The sequence below is a fragment of the Enhydra lutris genome, unplaced genomic scaffold (assembly GCF_002288905.1).
Source record: "Enhydra lutris kenyoni isolate GAN:26980312 unplaced genomic scaffold, ASM228890v2 scaffoldscaffold1, whole genome shotgun sequence".
NCBI lineage: Eukaryota > Metazoa > Chordata > Mammalia > Carnivora > Mustelidae > Enhydra > Enhydra lutris.
Genome location: NW_019154085.1, coordinates 15,001,912 through 15,019,544, shown reverse-complemented (window position 1 = coordinate 15,019,544; position 17,633 = coordinate 15,001,912). Strand labels below are relative to the sequence as shown.

Here is a 17,633-nt window from a genome sequence, read left to right as displayed (position 1 = left end):
GAGCCCGATGTGGGACTCGATCCCAGGACCCTGAGATCATGACCTGAGCCGAAGGCAGCAGATTAACCCACTGAGCCACCCAGGTGCCCCATAAATAAAATCTTAAAAAGAAAAAAAAGAAGCAGACTCTTAACTATAGGAACAAACTGATGGTTACCAGAAAGGAGGTGGGTGGGGGGATCAAGGAGCACACTTGCTGTGATGAGCACCGGGCGATGTACAGAATTGCTGAGTCACTATACTGTACACCTGAACCTAGTATTACACTGTCTGTTAACTAACTAGAATTAAAAAAAAAATTAAACAAAATTAACAGAATCCATTAATGTAAAAAAAAAATAAATTAGTTAAAATTATGGAAATTTTGGAAGCACTGCTGGATCTTGTTATTTATTTATTTGCTTGAGAGAGAGAGAGAGACCAAAAGAGATCCCAGAGGGGGAGAAGCAGACTCACCGCAGGTCAAGGAGCCCGATGCAGGGCTTGATCCCAGGAAGGACCCTGAGATCAGGACCTGAGCCAATAGCCGCTTAACTGACTGAGCCAGCCAGGCACCCCGGATCTCGTTATTTAATGCATTAATAATGATACACGTATATTAAAATACTGCAAGTTTTTAAAAAATAATATTTTCGTAATTATATTGTTTTCCTTTATAGTCACACATTTTAAAATGTTGTTCTCAGAAGGAATCTACAGGTTTTGCCAAAACTACAAGGGGTACGTGTCCTAAAAAGAAATTGAGAATCCCTGTAGAGGACAGAAACCAAGTAAGGGAGAAGGGCAGAGAGAAGGTAGCAAGATACACTATTAAGGTAAGCTTATGGAAGCTTAAACTAGGATGTGGCCACACTGAGGGACAGAAGTAGACCAATCTGAAAGATAGACCAGTTTGAAAGATATTTGGAAGGTAAAACTAACATCAGAGACTCTTTCCAAATGTATTTATCAAAGAATACTTAGTGCTATAAAAATGCTTATAATAAAATGGCAAATAAAAATGCAGGATCTAGGGGCGCCTGGCTGGCTAAGTCAGTGGAGCATGTAACTCTTGATGTCAGGGTTTTAAGTTCAAGCCCCATGTTGGGTGTAGAGATCACTTAAAAATAAAATCTTTTTAAAAAGTGCAGAGTCTGTAACTATCCATATAGAATGACGCTGACTAAAATTCTACTGCGTAGAGAAAAGACTAAAATGATAGGAAGGATTTTAAGACATTAAACATGGTTATAGCTGAATAATGGATAACATTAAAATTGTCCATTTTTTTCCTTAGGACTTTCCTAAATGTTTCCATATTTTGTAAAATGAGTATCAGAAAAAAGTAAGCATAATTTTAGTTATTTCTGGAAAAAATTTTAATGACATGAGAAAATGTTTATGATTTTTTTTTTTTAAAGATTTACTTATTTTGGGCACCTGGGTGGCTCAGTGGGTTAAAGCCTCTGCCTTCGGCTCAGGTCATGATCTCAGGGTCCTGGGATCGAGGCCCGCATCGGGCTCTCTGCTCAGCAGGGAGCCTGCTTCCTCCTCTCTCTCTCTGACTGCCTCTCTGCCTACTTGTGATCTCTCTGTCAAATAAATAAATAAAATCTTTAAAAAAAAAAAAAAGATTTACTTATTTTTAGAGAAAGAGAGAATGAGAAGATGAGCAGCAGGAGGCGCAGAGGGAGACGGAGGGGGACAATCCTCAAGCAGACTCCACACTCATTGTGGAGCCCAATGCAGGGCTCGATCCCAGGACTCTGAGATCATGACCTGAGCAGAAATCAGGAGTCAGATGCTTAAGCAAATGAGCCACCCAGGTGCCCCATGAGATGTTTTAAAGTGAAAAAGTATGTAAAATTGTACGTACAGTATGATCTCTTCCACACATATATCTATAGTGAAATTATGGATGATTTCTTGCAAGTTCGACATTCCATGTTTTCTACAGCAACCATTTATTAATAATTCCACAAATGGATGGAGTTTTGAACAGAAGAAAGGATTCTTTAAGATTTAAAATGAGAAGTAAGAACAAAAGATTGAGATGGATAGAGTTTGTTGGTGGGGAAATAGGATACTGGGGGAGCTTACAGGTAAGGGACTCTGGTCTCAGTGAAGCAGGAGGCAAGGCCACCTGTGACAAGCAAAGAGGTCGTCAGGACTGGCAATACTAGAGTAAGGGTGGAACAGTCCTATTGGGACATAGAGAACTGTCAGGCAGCACACAGGGCTCAGCTAAGGATCTTTAGGGTCAAAAGGAAAATAGTATGGATTAGTATTGTTCTCAAACTTTGTATATCATTTGTGGAACTTCTTACTTATTTATTTAACAGAGAGAGAGAGAGAGAGAGCGCACAAGTAGGCAGAGAGGCAGGCAGAGAGAGAGGGGAAGCAGGCTCCCTGCTGAGCAGAGAGCCCAATTTGGGACTCGATCCCAGGACCCTGAGATCATGACCTGAGCTGAAGGCAGAGGCTTAACCCACTGAGCCACCCAGGCGCACCATTTATGGAACTTCTTAAAAAAGTCAGGTCCCTCTCCCAGTATGACTCAGTTTGTCTATGCAAACGCCCAGTAATCACATCATTCCAACTTACACAGGGAATACAGGTGTTTAGATTTTTTGTTTGTTTCAGAATTTCAGAAGAATAAAAATCACCTTGGAGAGACAAGTAAGAGGGGGGCCTGGCTGGCTCAGTCAGTTGAGCATCGGAGTCTTGACTTAGGCTCAGGTCATGAGCTCAGGGTTGTCAGATCAAGCCTGGCAGGGGGACCCACGCTCAGCAGGGAGTCTGCTTGCCACGCTCCCTCTGCCTCTGCCTCTCCCCCTTGCCATGCATGCTCATTCTCTCTCTCCCCCACTCAAATAAACAAATAAATCTTAAAAAAAAAAAGAGAGAGAGACAAGAAAAAAAGTACCAAAGGGAGATACACTAATAGTCAAAAATATACTATTATCTGTATTACAGAATTCTGGGCCAAACTTCTTATCACCTTACCTTCAGCAGGAGAGCAAAATTACTCCGCAGAGAGTTGGTCACACCACTTTCATTTAATTTTTTCCTTGTGTGGTTTTCACTTACATTTGCAACACCAGAGTGATACCTTAATAATGACTTAAGCATGGTTTCAAAAGGGTCCGCTGAAACAGACAAATTAAACATTTGTGCGTCAAAGTAGTGACTCAGAAAACAAAACTGTAACAATAAAAACTCCAGCAGTAAAACAAACACATCAGGGAGGCAGGGCTGCAGCTGACAGCATAGCAACCTTTTCCCAACTCCTCTCATTATCTTTCCTAGATATGAACAGTTCAAGAGGCAATAAAAATTGGCAAGAACACCATATCCTGCCTGGCAATTCCACCATAAATCATTAATACTTAACATAAGTTTTCTACCTACATGAAAACAGTATCTTTGACTTTATTAAAAGCTCACTCCAGTGATGTTAAAGGAAAATTGTTGTAATGGTCAAGTGTTATGGTTAAAATTATTTAGCTGAGTTCAAAAACGTTTTTCTTCTTCATTTAATTTTTAAGTATTTCTTTAATGACTATATTGTTTTCATACAAAAAATACATTGTCATTATAAACAATTAAAACAGTAAAATAAAAAGAATACAAAATTTATCTAAATTTCACCACAGAGATTCCACTGAACATTTTCAAGATTGTTTTTATAGCTGTTAACATTACTTAACAGAGAGAGACAGACAAAACACATGTCAGATTTTGTAAACAATACAATCCCTTCTTTCAGAGCACTTTACCCAGTTCATTAGTGTGGTCATTTAAATAATGTTTACATGCTTCCCCTACTACCCAAATTACTCTATAAACTCCACAGAAGCAGAGACCATGTCTGGTTTCACTCATCTTTGTACTTCCTGACAGAGCCATCCTTCCATGTTGTGGAAAACTTGGTGATTAAGAGCACAAACTCAGACCAGACTGCCTGCCTTTAAGTCCTAGCTCCACCACTAATTAGCTGGGCAACCTTGGGTCAATGACTTACTCTCTTTGTATCTCAGTTTTCACTAATATCTATTTCATAGGGTCGTTCTAAGGATTAAATGAGATAATATGTATAAATGGCTTATAAGTAGTGTTGGCATAGAGTGGGCTATACACAGATACTGGTGAACAAAATAAAATAAATCTACGTCATCATATTAAAGCCTGAATATGTTTTTTTATCCAGCCACTGAAAAATGTTTAGGAGTGCCTGGGTGGCTCAGTTGGTTAAGCATCTACCTTCACCTCGGGTCATGATCCCAGAGTCCTGGGATCCAGTCCCACATCAGGCTCCCTGCTTGGTGGGAAGCCTGCTTCTCCCTCTCCCGCTCTCCCTGCTTGTTCTCTCTCTGTCAAAGAAGTAAAATCTTAAAAAAAAAAAAAGAAAGAAAAAGAAAAACATCTAAGTTTGCTTCAAATTTTTTTAAATTAACATATAATGTCTTGTTTGCCCCAGGGGTACAGGTCTGTGAATCATCAGGCTTACACATTTCACAGCACTCACCACAGCACATGCCCTCCCCAATGTCCATAATCCAGCCACCCTATCCCTCCCCACATCCCCCAGCAACCCTCAGTTTATTTCGTGAGATTAAGAATCTCTTATGGGTTGTCTCCCTCCTGATCCCATCTTGTTTCATTTTTTTCCCTCCCTACCCCCCACGACACCCCTGCTCTGCCTCTCAAATTCCTCGTATCAGTGAGATCATATGATAATTATCTTTCTCTGATTGACTTATTTCACTTAGCATGATACCCTCTAGTTCCATCCACATCATTGCAAATGGCAAAATTTCATTTCTTTTGATGGCTGCATAGTATTCCATTGTATATATATACCACATTGTCTTTATCCATTAATCTGTTGATGAACATCTAGGTTCTTTCTCAAATTTTTATTGTAAATAATACTAATACATCTTTTCTCATTTACATGAATATCAATTTATATTATTTACATGAATATTTATATTTACATAATTTATATTATTTACATGAATATCAATTTATAACTTCCTTATGGTATCACTGCTAAGCCAAAGATCCTGTCAACGCCCTCTCCCAAGTTTATAAAATATTTATATTCCATGTTTCTCCATCCCCTCATCAACAATGAGTTTTTCCAATATTTTTCATCTATTCCATTCAGGTAGGTAAAACTCATTCTTATTTGCATCCCACTAATTATTAGTGAATCTGAAATCTTCATTTGCTTACTGGCCATTTTTATTTCTTCTTTCTTAATTACCCTGTTTTTGCCCATTTTTCTACAACTACATTTTATTTTTATTTTCTCACTAGTTTTTATTTACTTTATATATAATGGGTGGTAAATAGTTTCCCCATATCTCTTTTAAACTTCTTCATGGCACCTTTTATTTTAGAGAAATACAGTAATCAACTATTACACAGCATGTGTAGTAATATGTGGCCAACACTTTCCCACCTCTCTCTTTTTCATCCTTTTTTAAGGTGTTCTTTTACAGAAATTTCTCATTTTTATGCAGACAGTTTTACCTGTCTTGTGCTTGATGCCCTAGATCTCATGTTATGGTAAGAAAAGGTTTATCAACACCCAACCCCAATTTAATACTTAACCATGTTTTCTCCTAATACTTTCAGGACTTCAAATTTTAATCACCTGGAATTCATTTTGATGTAAAGAGTAAGGCAGGGATGCAGATTTATTTTTCCCCAATAGCTAACCAGTTTTCCCAAACCATGTATTACCTTTATCCTTTATCATAAAATGCTCTCTTTATCATGTATACTTGGTTTGTCTACTGGACTACCTACTCTATTTCATCAATCTGTCTAGTCTTACAAGATTCTTTAAATTAATCTAGGTTTATAGCACATTGCTTTGCCTGATAGTAGAAGTATTCCCCTCATTAATATTCTTTTCTAGATGTTTCCTACAGAAGCACCCTGGAACTATTTAAAAAAAAAAAATCCTGTTGGAATTTACATTGGGATTCTATTGCATATACCTATAAATTGAAGGAAAAAATAATTAGTTTACAGTACTTTGCCTTAAATGAGATAAGGACCTTAGCATAATGCCTAGCACATAATATAAAACAGATAATATAAAGCAGATAAAGACCTTAGCATAATGCCTAGCACATAATATAAAGCAGTCAATAAATGTTATCTCTTCTTACCCATGAACAACGTATGGCTCTTCATTTATAGATGTTTATTCTTAAGAGATAAGGATCAACCATTAGAAAAATAATTAAACTTACATGTCTTATTGGGGTTGATATGCTGCTTCAGGACGTCAACGGTGCCCAAACTAACCACAAGGCGCCTGCCAAACCAGAAGGAGACCACAGGCCCGTATCTCTCATGCAAATGAACCAGGAACTCGTGCAAACTTCCACTATTCACAATGTCTGGAAGATTACCATCCCTGAGAAAAGAGCAACATTTGACAAAACAACTTGGAAAAATAAGTTTAACATGGAAGAGCCAGAAAAACAATAGTTGACTCTGAATTAACTGTGTCAATAGATGAGAGCGGAGGTGCATGAAATGCAAATTACCAAACTGCTTGGATATATTTAGATATGGATTTCTCTGATATTTTGAGAATTTGTAACAGTTGAAGCCAAGTAAGAAAGATACACAAGGAACATCTGACTTAGACAATAGAAAATGACCCAATTTCTGCAACATCTCATTCTGAGAAAGCAATGAACATCATCATAGGCTATTTTAAATCATCAACCAGCTACAGCATTCTTTTCTTCTTACCTTCTATCTTATCTTTCTATTTTTAATACTTTCTGGCTAGAGAAAGTGAAAAAATCTTTTTTAAGGTTTGTGTGTTTTAACCTTTATTTATTTATTCATTTATTTATTTATTTATAAGTTACCTCTACATTCAACATGGGGCTCGAACTCATGACCTTGAGCTCAAGAGCTGGATGCTCTACTGACTGAACCGGCCAGAAACCCCAAAAGCAATTAAAGTTTTTGATTTATACAGCCCTCCTTTCTGTTAATAAAGTTCAGGTTGTATGCCTAGAGATATATTTAGAGTACACAAAGGAATTAAATAACCTGTGTAAACGAAAAATAGGTTTTAGTTTTGATACCAAAAATTAAGAGTTAACTCTACTGATTTCCCAGAAAAGTAACTACTCACTTTTCTTCAGTTGGAGTAATCCCCGGAATTCCTGCAGCTTGTCTAGAAGCCTTAAGGAGAAATTTAAAAATAGTTTAGTATAATGATTTGGTATTTAATACATGATTTAGTATATGATATATAACCATATATCCCGTAAGTCAGATGTTTTGCCAAGACATCCGCAGGACCTTAAGTGATGGCTTTCCAACTTGGTTGAATCTCAAGAATTCTTTCTATATTAAAATAGAAAAAATGGGTGCGTATTTAAAAGAATAATCTTTTTTTTTTTAAAGATTTTTTTAAAATTTATTTATTTGACAGAGATCACAAGTAGGCATAGAGGCAGGCAGAGAGAGAGAGAAAGAGAGAGAGAGAGAGGAGTAAGAGCCCAATGCGGGGCTTGATCCCAGAACCCTGGGACCATGACCTGATCCAAAGGCAGAGGCTTTAACACACTGAGCCACCCAGGTGCTCCTAAAAGAATAATCTTAATACCCCTCCTGTGTCAATTAAATTAACAAGTTTGAAAAATTTAATATCCATTCTAATCAACAAATACATAATTAAGCACTTTTAAAAATTGTTTTTCTGAGTCTATATATGATCCCACCTGTCTTAGTTTAAAAAAAGTCATGCTTACAACAGACTCCTTCCTAAAATAGTTCTTTTTCTAGTCAAAGAATTTACCAAAATACAATACGATAGTCATCTTTTACTTTAATGTAGTCATTACTGTGAGGGTCAGATAGTCAGTGAGGTGTGTGGCATACAAACAAGTTAACAAAATAATTCACAGCAAATTATTCAAGTAACAACCTCTAAGAAATGAACTGGGGAAAAGTTTGGGGAATTTTAATATTTTACAATTTTGTACTGGGTTTACAGTTGCTGTGTTTTGGGATCAGTGTTATTTTTTATTTAATTTTATGACAGTCATATTATTCTTTACTTTTTAAACATTTTTTTGAATATTTTATTTATTTATCTGAGAGAAAGAGACACAGCGAGAGAGGGAATACAAGCAGGGGGAGTGAGAGAAGGAGAAGCAGGTTCCCCACTGAGCAGGGAGCCCGATGTGGGGCGATGTGGGGCTCGATCTCAGAACGCTGGGATCATGACCTGAGCCAAAGGCAGATGCCTAATGACTGAGCCACCCAGGCACCCCGAAAGTCATATTATTCTTATAATTGTAAGATTTTTTACAAAATAATTTTTAAATAAATATTTACAGAAACAATAACCTAAAAAAATATTTACTCCAGAATCAATTCTGAATTTTGTCAGTGATTTTGACTAATGCTAATCAGAGTTTACCTATCTGGCATTCTGCCCTTTTTTACCTAATTAACATTATAAAAGTAAAGGAATAGAGTTTCTTTATTTGAACACTTTTTACAAATATTTTAATGAAAGGAAAATATTTCTTTTTTAAAATTTTAATTCCAGTATCATTAACATACAGTATTATATTAGTTTCAGGTGTACAACATAGTGATTCAACATTTTTTTTTTAAAGATTTATTTGAGAGAGAGAGGGGGCACCCGCACACATGCACACAAAGGAGAAGAGGGGAGGGAGAGAGTCTCAAGCAGACTCCACACTGATCACGCAGCCTGATCTGGGGCTCCATCTCACAACCCTGAGATCATGACCTGAGCCAAAACGAAGAGTCAGACACTTAACCAACGGCTACACCCAGGCGATTCAAGATACTTGAACATTTAAAGGCTAAACTATGTACCATCATGTAGCTGAAATTGCTTAATCATTTTCCTACTACACTGCTACTAAACATCTGACGGTTTCTTTTCTTTCTTTTGTTTTTTCATTAATATAAGTAGTACTAGAAAAATCTTTGTACGACTTTACTTTTTTTCTCCTTTGGGGTAGGTATGCCAAAAGAGAAATACTAGATTGAATGGTACTAATTGAAGAGTTTTACTCTTTCCGCTAAATACTACAAGAACGCTATCTAGATACCAGTATGTGTAACTTGTATTTAACTGATAACAGTTAAATCCACACTGTATTTTGTCCCACAGTCTCATCAATGACAGAACCTTGTCAAGTTTAATATAAATAGAAGGGAAAAGGATGGAAAGAACTCCATAATTAGAAAGAAATAAAGTCAGTAGTAGAAAAAAAAAAAACCCTACCTTTTTTTTCCAGGCTAAAATTACTAATGACAAAACAAGTTTCTTGATTTGTCTTCAAACATGACAGATTGATAGCATTCATCAACTATCTCTTCTTCCTGAAATCCCACTAAATGAAAGTGAAAAAATAAAAAAGGAGAAAACAAGGATAAAGAGAATGGGAGTGGAACAATTCAACACATTTTCTGAAAGTGTTAAGCTGTTGGAGAAGTGATTAACTGACATTGTAAAGGTCTCTTCTGGGGGTCTGCAGAGGAGAAAGGAGAATTCCTACAAAAAGCAATCAGATTTGTTTTCAGTAACTAAAAGACAGGATAAGAAACAAGGCAAGACACAGACTCTAACAACTCTTGAAAAGCTGGTGTACAGATCCCTTAGACACCTTAGATGTCTTTCTCCATTCCTGTGATCACCATCCTTCTAGAAGGAGACTTGGAGACTTCAGACTCAGGAGATACAGGCCGGGGGTGGGGGGCGGGGGGGCACGAAGCAGCCCCTATAATTCTAAGGGCAAATTATTTCCAACCTAGAATTTTATACAAAGCCAAACTAGTATTGAAGAGTATAACTTGAACAGAAAGATTTTCAAACAAGCTAGGTCTCATAAGAGGTATTTTCCATCCACACGTCTTTAGGAAGCTTCTGGAAAATTATGAGAGGCAGCACATATAGGAAGTGAAATAAGAAAGAAATGTGGGGCATACAGGAAATAGGTTATACAACACAGCTGAAGAGAATATCCACCATGACAGTAAAAGGACAACAGCTGAACTGAAAGAGACTGTAACCAGTAACAACTGGGAAAGGATGATGGAAAGCTCCAGAACAGGTATCTTCATGGGAAAGAAAACGCAACTGATATCTTTGAATATCTGGACAACTTCACAAAGTGGTGTTATGACAGAAATGTTTAAATATGTGGAAATGTTGAAATATTTGGAAAAAAACTACTGATAGGCAAGAGTGAATAAACTCTAACAATGTGGAAATACTAGTACAATCCCTCCCCAACAAGTCTAATTCTGGCTTCTATAACTCCAGCCAACTGGAAGAAGGAGCCTTAGAAGTCTATATATACTGTAGATAAAATGGCTCCTGTAGCAACCTCTATACTTCATCAGCAAAAATGAAGCATGAGGGGCACCTGGGTGGCTCAGTGGGCTAAAGCCTCTGCCTTTGGCTCGGGTCATGATCCCAGGGTCCTAGGATCGAGCCCGACATCGGGCTCTCTGCTCAGTGGGGAACCTGCTTCCCCCTCTCTCTCTGCCTGCCTCTCTGTCTGCTTGTGATCTCTATCAAATAAATAAATTTAAAAAATGTTTTTAATGAAGCATGAACCCCAGAACTCCAGGTAAAATGCTCTCCCACCCTTTACGACATCCACATCTCCCAGATGGCTAAATTGATGAGGGAATCCCCAAACTGGCATGTACCCAGACAAGACCCAGCAAAACTTCCATCTCCCCAATTCATAACCTCACCACTACCATGTGTCTTGAGACTACCCAGAATGCTATTATGACCTTTTCCTTATAGATATTAGACACCGATGAAGGCCAAGACCACCATCCCCAGGTCTTCCCTCATCCCACAGACTCCTGTTCCTATAGAAGTTTATCCTCTTCCCGGATCCATCTCTCTTCTACTCAAGTACCTACCTCAACAACATTCCCATGGTCATACATTAGAACTGGGGGGGAGGGGGCAGCCAAAGTTTATTCTTCAATAAGACAGACAGCGTCAGCAGGTAAAGCTACAGGGGTTTCTCCACAGAGCATACATTTACAAGGGCATTATTTGCTTAACAGTGAGAAAGCCTCTGGTGTATTCTCTGTAACAATATCCATTTCACAGTTTAAGCAGGTTCTAGCATTGTGTTCACTTACAGTTCCAGGAGGAAAGGCACAACATGGCAGAAAAAACTTTTTTTTTTTTTTAGATCTTAAAGTCAGGTGCAATAACACAGGCAAACTTTTGATAATCGTTTTTTTTTTTTTAAATATTTTATTTATTTATTTGATAGACAGAGATCACAAGTAGGCAGAGAAGCAGGCAGAGAGAGAGGAAGGGAAGCAGGCTCCCTGCTGAGCAGAGAGCCCGATGAGGGGCTCAATCCCAGGATCCTGGGATCATGACCTGAGCCGAAGGCAGAGGCTTTAACCCACTGAGCCACCCAGGTGCCCCTTGATAATAGTTTTGATCTACTTTTCCACAGAAGGAGATTTCTCCACTCAGAAATTAAGGTCCTGAGGCACATGGGTGGCTCAGCCGTCAAGCGGCTGCCTTTGGCTCTGGACATGATCCCAGGTTCTGGAATCAAGCCCCACATTGGGCTCCCTGCTCAGGGGGAAGCCTGCTTTTCTCTCTCCCACTCCCCTTGCTTGTGTCCCTCTCTCACTGTGTCTGTCAAATAAATAAATAAAATCTTAAAAAAAAAAAAAAGGAAGAAATTAAGGTCCTTCTCTCTCCTTCCTTGTTAAACCATTAGAGGATGTTTCATCATTACATATACAAAAAGGGGGGGAGCTTAAAAAAAAAAAAAAGAATCATGAAAATATCTTAAATAATCAGCTGCTCCCACTACACATCAACTCAGGTTTAAGACAGGGCATCAGGGGTGCCTGGGTGGCTCAGTGGGTTAAAGCCTCTGCCTTCAGCTCAGGTCATGATCTCAGGGTCCTGGGATCGAGCCCCACATCAGGCTCTCTACTCAGTGGGGAGCCTGCTTCCCCCTCTCTATCTGCCTGCCTCTCTGTCTACTTGTGGTCTCTGTCTGTCAAATAAATAAATAAAAACCTTAAAAAAAAAAAAAGACAGGGCATCAGAAGACTTTGGCGGTCAGAAAAAGAGGAAAACAGGCATTATGGCTACAAAAATAGAAAATCAAGTAGATAAATTAAAGCTTTCACACTCATGGCTTCCCTGTTTCAACTTTGTAGCCTTCATGAAATACTCAAGAACAATCTTCATAATAATTTGGCATAAGCTGCACCAAGGACATTTTTGTACAAATTAGTATGTGAACCTGTGAGAAATATGCCCTTCCATGAGTTTCTTCAAGAATGAAATCCCTGAGGCGCCTGGGTGGCTCAGTGGGTTAAGCCTCTGCCTTCGGCTCAGGTCATGATCCCAGGGTCCTGGGATCGAGCCCCGCATCAGGCTCTCTGCTCAGCAGGGAGCCTGCTTCCTCCTCTCTCTCTGCCTGCCTCTCTGCCTACTTGTGATCTCTGTCTGTCAAATAAATAAATAAAATCTTTGGGGGAAAAAAAAAAGAATGAAATCCCAGTTATTCAACTGAGTAGACACTGATGAACCAAATTAAGTCACCGCTCAGGTGCCCACCCCTCCTGGCGGCTGAGGAAGAAGGCGTCTGGAAAGCAGGGTACACCAGCACTTCTGGGGCTCCAACTGTACTGTATTTAAATAAGCAGCAACAACACTGACTCCCTAAGGACTAAAATCAGTCCATTTGCCCCAGGCCCCTAAGTCCCTTCTTAACATAGCAGTCAAAATGATTCTTTTAAAATTTAACTAGTAAAACGAAATGTCAATTCCCTTACATTTAAAATGTCACTCTTCTGTTGAAACCCTCCAGCGCTTATCTCAGAATCAAAGCCAAGTCCATAAACTAGCCTACAACAAAAATCTGCCCTTCCTCCCCATCATTCTAACAGACTAGTCTCTCCCTCACTCCACTCCAGCCACACTAGTATTCTTATTTTCCTGTAAAATACTAGTTTGGTTCCCCCTGAAGATGTGCATTTGCTATTCTCTTCGTCTGGAATGCTTTCCCAGATAGCCGAAAGCCTTGTTCCCTCATCCCCTTCAGGTCTCCGCTCAAAGTTCTCCTTATCTCTTGACCATCCTACTTTTTCTTTTAATTCCACTATAATTAACATACAGTGTAGTATTCGTTTCCGGTGTACCATACAGTGACTCAACACTTCTATGTAACACCTGGTGCTCATCACCACAACTGTAATCCTTCATCCCCATCACCTATCTGACCCCTCCCCGCCCACCTCCCTTTCTGGTATCCATCAGTTCTCCATAGTTAAAAGTCTCTTTCTTGGTTTGTCTTTTTCCCCCACTTTGTTCATTTATTTTGTTTCCTAAATGCCACCTGTGAGAGAAACCATATGGTATTTGTCTTTTTCTGACTTACTTCACTTAGCATTATACTCTCTAGCTCCAGCCATATCATTGCAAATGGCAATAGTTCGTTCTTTTTTTATGGCTGAATAATATTCTGTTGTGTGTATATACACAGCTTTATCTACTCATCTACCAACGGACACCTGTGATGCGTCCATAAATCGGCTATTATAAATAATGCTGTTACAGAATAGAGGTGCGTGTATCCTCTTAACTAGTGTTTTTGCTTTTGGGGGGTAAATATCCAGTAGGGCAATAACTAAATCACAGCGTAGTTCTACACAAGAAAGAAGTGTTGGCAAGGATGTGGAGGAAAAAGGCACCCTCTGGCACTGTTGGGGGGAATGAAAGCTAGGGTGGCCCCTCTGGAAAACACTACTAAGTTTCCTTAAAAAAAAAAAAAAAAAAAACTGACCGTCGTACTTGAAAGCAACAACCCTACCTGTTACCAACTTTATTTTGCTCCATAAAATACTATCTGTGTGGGGAAGGTATGTGCTATGGTGAGTGCTGTGAAGTGTGTAAACCTGGCGATTCACAGACCTGTACCCCTAGGACTAATAATACATTATATGCTAATTTAAAAAAATACTATCTGTGTTTCTCGTTTATTTTATCTATTTCCTCTCACCAGAATACACATTCCGTGAGTCAAGAATTTCGGCTGTTCACTGCTGTAGCCCCAGCATACGGAACTCTACCTGGCACACGTATTTGGTTGAAATAAACAGTGTTGTTTTCTATTAACTAATCAAAGGACAGTCTCATGCACAGATTATCAAAAACTCAAGATCTGGAGCCATGAAAGGTTTAGTTTCTCAGGAAGGGGGCGGGGAGGGGAGGCCCTGGATGTTCCGGATTGTGTAGTTGCAATACTTCAGCCTGATCCATTTGCCAGCTCTGGAAGGAACATTGAAGGCGTTCGGTCATTATCAGTGATGCGTGCTCGGCAACTGTACAACTTTTTCCACCAAAACACCCCCTTGTTTTGTAGACAGGTTAAGAGATGACGGCTCCCCTACTCGCTCCTTTTGTTCTCAAAATCACTCTCTGAGGGCGACAAAGTCAAGCAGAGGAAGAGACTAGAACGAGGCTCGGAGCTGAAGCGCGGCCGCTACGTCAGACTCACGCACTAACCCACGGTAATGCTCACTGCACGGCTCCGCGGGCCGCCGCGGCCCTGCAAGAGCAAGCCCGGCCCGGACCTTAAGGACTTCGGGTTTCAGTCGTTACAGAGGGAAAGATGGATGGCAAGGCAGCCGCTGCAAAAAATGCTGGGAGAATCCTCGGGGAAGGACCAAGGAGAGGAGCATCCTCAAGTTTCCTCCCGGACGCACTGGAAAATGTGATTTGGGTTTGGCAGAGTTACTGCCGAAAAGCCACCCAAAAGTACTTCTCGCGCTGACGGCAACAGAAGCGGGGACGACTCCGAGAGCAGGGAGGAGGCAGGACCCGGGGGACGGCCCTGAGAACCCGAGCGGCCACGCGCTCTGGACCTCTCGGCGCCTGAGGGGTCGTGGGGCCGCCCACGCCGCTCGCCTCTGCCTCTCCGCGCTGCCCGCGCGCCCGCGGAGCGTCCCTCGCTCGGTAGCTGCCCCCGCGCGGAGCCGGAGCCGGAGCCGAAGCGGGAGCGGGAACCCTCCCCTCGGGCCCGCCCCCTGCGGCCAGCCGTGTGCAGAGCGACGTGGACGCGGGAAACACAGAGGCTGGGGCGGCGGCCAGAGCCCCCGAGACCCCGACGGCGGTTACCGGGTAGAGGTAGAGCACCGCGGCCACCAACGCCAGCAGGAAGGTAACGGCGAAGATCGCGAAGTCCAACATGGCTCTTCCGCCCGGGAGCCACGTCTCGGATCCCGTGCTCGGGCAGCAGCGCCTCGGCCTGGCCCGCTGCGCCGAATGGGCGTGTGGGCGGAGGCGCCCGGCGAGACCTGCGAGCCAATGGGTCGCCGGGGGCGGGGCCGGGGCCGGGCGGGGCCGACGGGGAGAGCAATGGAGCGCCGAGGGCGGGCGGCGGGGCTGGCGCCGCACCCCGGGCGGAGGTGACTGCCCTTGCGGCTTCGGGGCACGCCCAGAACTTGGGGTCGGAACCGCCCGGGAAAGCGGAGTTCGGGCTCCTAACTCACGTTTGCAGTTACCCTCGCTCTGCCCCGACCAACACTTGTCCTCGTGGTTTAAATGAAAACCCGTAAACCAGAGATTCTCACGCTGTGGCCCCCGGAGCAACAGCACCCACAGCAGCCCCGGGGAATTTGCTAGAAACGCTGATTTCTCTACCTTATCCCAGACCCACAGGATCGGACTCTGGGAGCGAGGGAGTGTGTTTTCTGGAACAAAGCTGTTGTCATCCGTGAGAACCACCGACCCAAGCGAACCTGGCCTGGCAAGTGTCAGAGTCTAGCTCTGGTAGATGCTCCTTGTTTCGCAAAGGAATTTCTGTGAAGCGCTAGTAGTGTGACTCCCAGAAGCTTCCTCGGGAGTGGAGCCGCGAACTGCTCAGGGACGGGTTCCTCACGCTAGACTTGCAGTAAATTGGAATTTCTAGTGTTCCATCTCCTTCATGTAAAACAGTGGAAATAATACGACAGAGAGTGGCCCGCAGGAATAAATCGGATATTTTATGAGAAGTACTTAGCACAGCTCCTGGGAAAATGCTCGTTAGTATTTAGCATAAAAACACCCTAAGATCCCTCTTCTTCTTCTTCTTTTTTTTTTTTTTTAAGATTTTATTTACTTATTTGACAGAGACAGAGATCACAAGTAGACAGAGCGGGGGCGGGGGGGGAGGTGGCGAGTAAAGTAAGCTTCTCACTGAGCAGAGAGCCCAATGGGAGGCTCGATCCCAGGACCCTGAGATCATGACCTGAGCGGAAGGCGGAGGCTTAACCCACTGAGCCACCCAGGCGCCTCTATGATCCCTCTTCTTTCTCACAAGTTTGAATTATGGACAATGTAAGACAAGGCCCGTTACTTACTGGTGCTCCATTTTGTGAACGCGTCCTAAAAGTATAGATTTTATAGTTTTAACGGCATAAAGTCTGTCTCTCACTCTCTCTCTCTCTCTCTCTCTCTCACACACACACACACACACATACACACTAGTGTAAGAAATCATCCGAGATTGCATTTTAGAACGTCTGTGATAAATGACTTACTGCTTAAGCATGAAACCGATTTCATTGAAGACGCCAACTCTTTCGGCATCTATAGCAAATGTAACAAATGTTGCTATGTGATATTTCATTTGGCAGAAATTGTACTTTTAATTCTAGTTCTCTGTGTATCGATATGTTTCGAACGTTCATTTTTAAACATCTTCTTTGGAATTTTAAAAACATTTCCCGTGTCAATCATACTACAAATAGGTTTTCAAAACAGTAAACACCAGATTTTTAAATGCCTAATATAGTTAAGTAACAGTAACCCTAGGCACTAATATTCAAGGATATCTGGACTCTCCTTTAGGCTCTAAATTAACCTATGTATGTTACAGAACCTCTGAACTTTGAGGGTCTGTGAAAAGAGACAAAAATTACAGAGGATGAGTGGGACACACAATATTTTACAGATTGAGTCTCCAAAACTATGCAGCTACCTCCTCTTGCGTTCAGACTTTTGCCCAGATTCTATCTAAAAATATTTTGTAAAACTATGTGTATGTTTTCACACATTTTTGTGTTGACATCTAAAATTTTTATCTTGACTTTAAAGGATTAAATTTCCAGCATATTATATTCACATTTTGAAATTATTATATCTCTCTTTTTAAATGTATAAAAAGGAATTTAAATACTATAGTGATGTGAGGACTATCATCAAACATTTTTTAAATACACAGTTTCTTTGTGAAGAGCTGGAAATTTTTCATGGTTCCTTTTTCTTTCTCCCCACCCCATGGTTCCTTTTTCTGAACTTATTTCCATTTCACTTATCCTACAGAGTTTTATCCTAAAGTATGTTTATTCTTTAAAGTAATTTTTAAATCACCTATCATAGTTCTCAACATGTACGCATTTTGTGCTTTAAAATACATTTCCATTCTGTGACTCTAAGACTGTTTTAAAACTCTTATGAAATATTTTTTGAAGATTTTAACTTTTAGGGGTGCCTGGGTGGCTCAGTGGGTTAAAGCCTCTGCCTTCGGCTCAGGTCATGATCCCAGGGTCCTGGAATCAAGCCCCACATC

The 17,633-nt window shown here is 40.9% G+C and overlaps 1 protein-coding gene across 1 annotated transcript in view; it reads right to left on the bottom strand.

The window, feature by feature from the left end:
* Window positions 1-15,396, bottom strand: part of LOC111142681 (cytochrome P450 20A1) — a 61,730-nt gene extending 46,334 nt beyond the window's left edge. The window contains exons 1-4 of the mRNA XM_022495982.1: window positions 15,200-15,396; window positions 7,157-7,206; window positions 6,252-6,418; window positions 2,986-3,128 (exon numbers count right to left, since the gene is read on the bottom strand). Of these exons, the coding sequence (XP_022351690.1) occupies window positions 2,986-3,128; window positions 6,252-6,418; window positions 7,157-7,206; window positions 15,200-15,271 (432 nt within the window). The 5' untranslated portion in view covers window positions 15,272-15,396. The remainder of the gene's footprint in view (window positions 1-2,985; window positions 3,129-6,251; window positions 6,419-7,156; window positions 7,207-15,199) is intronic.
* Between the last annotated feature and the right edge of the window lie 2,237 nt (window positions 15,397-17,633).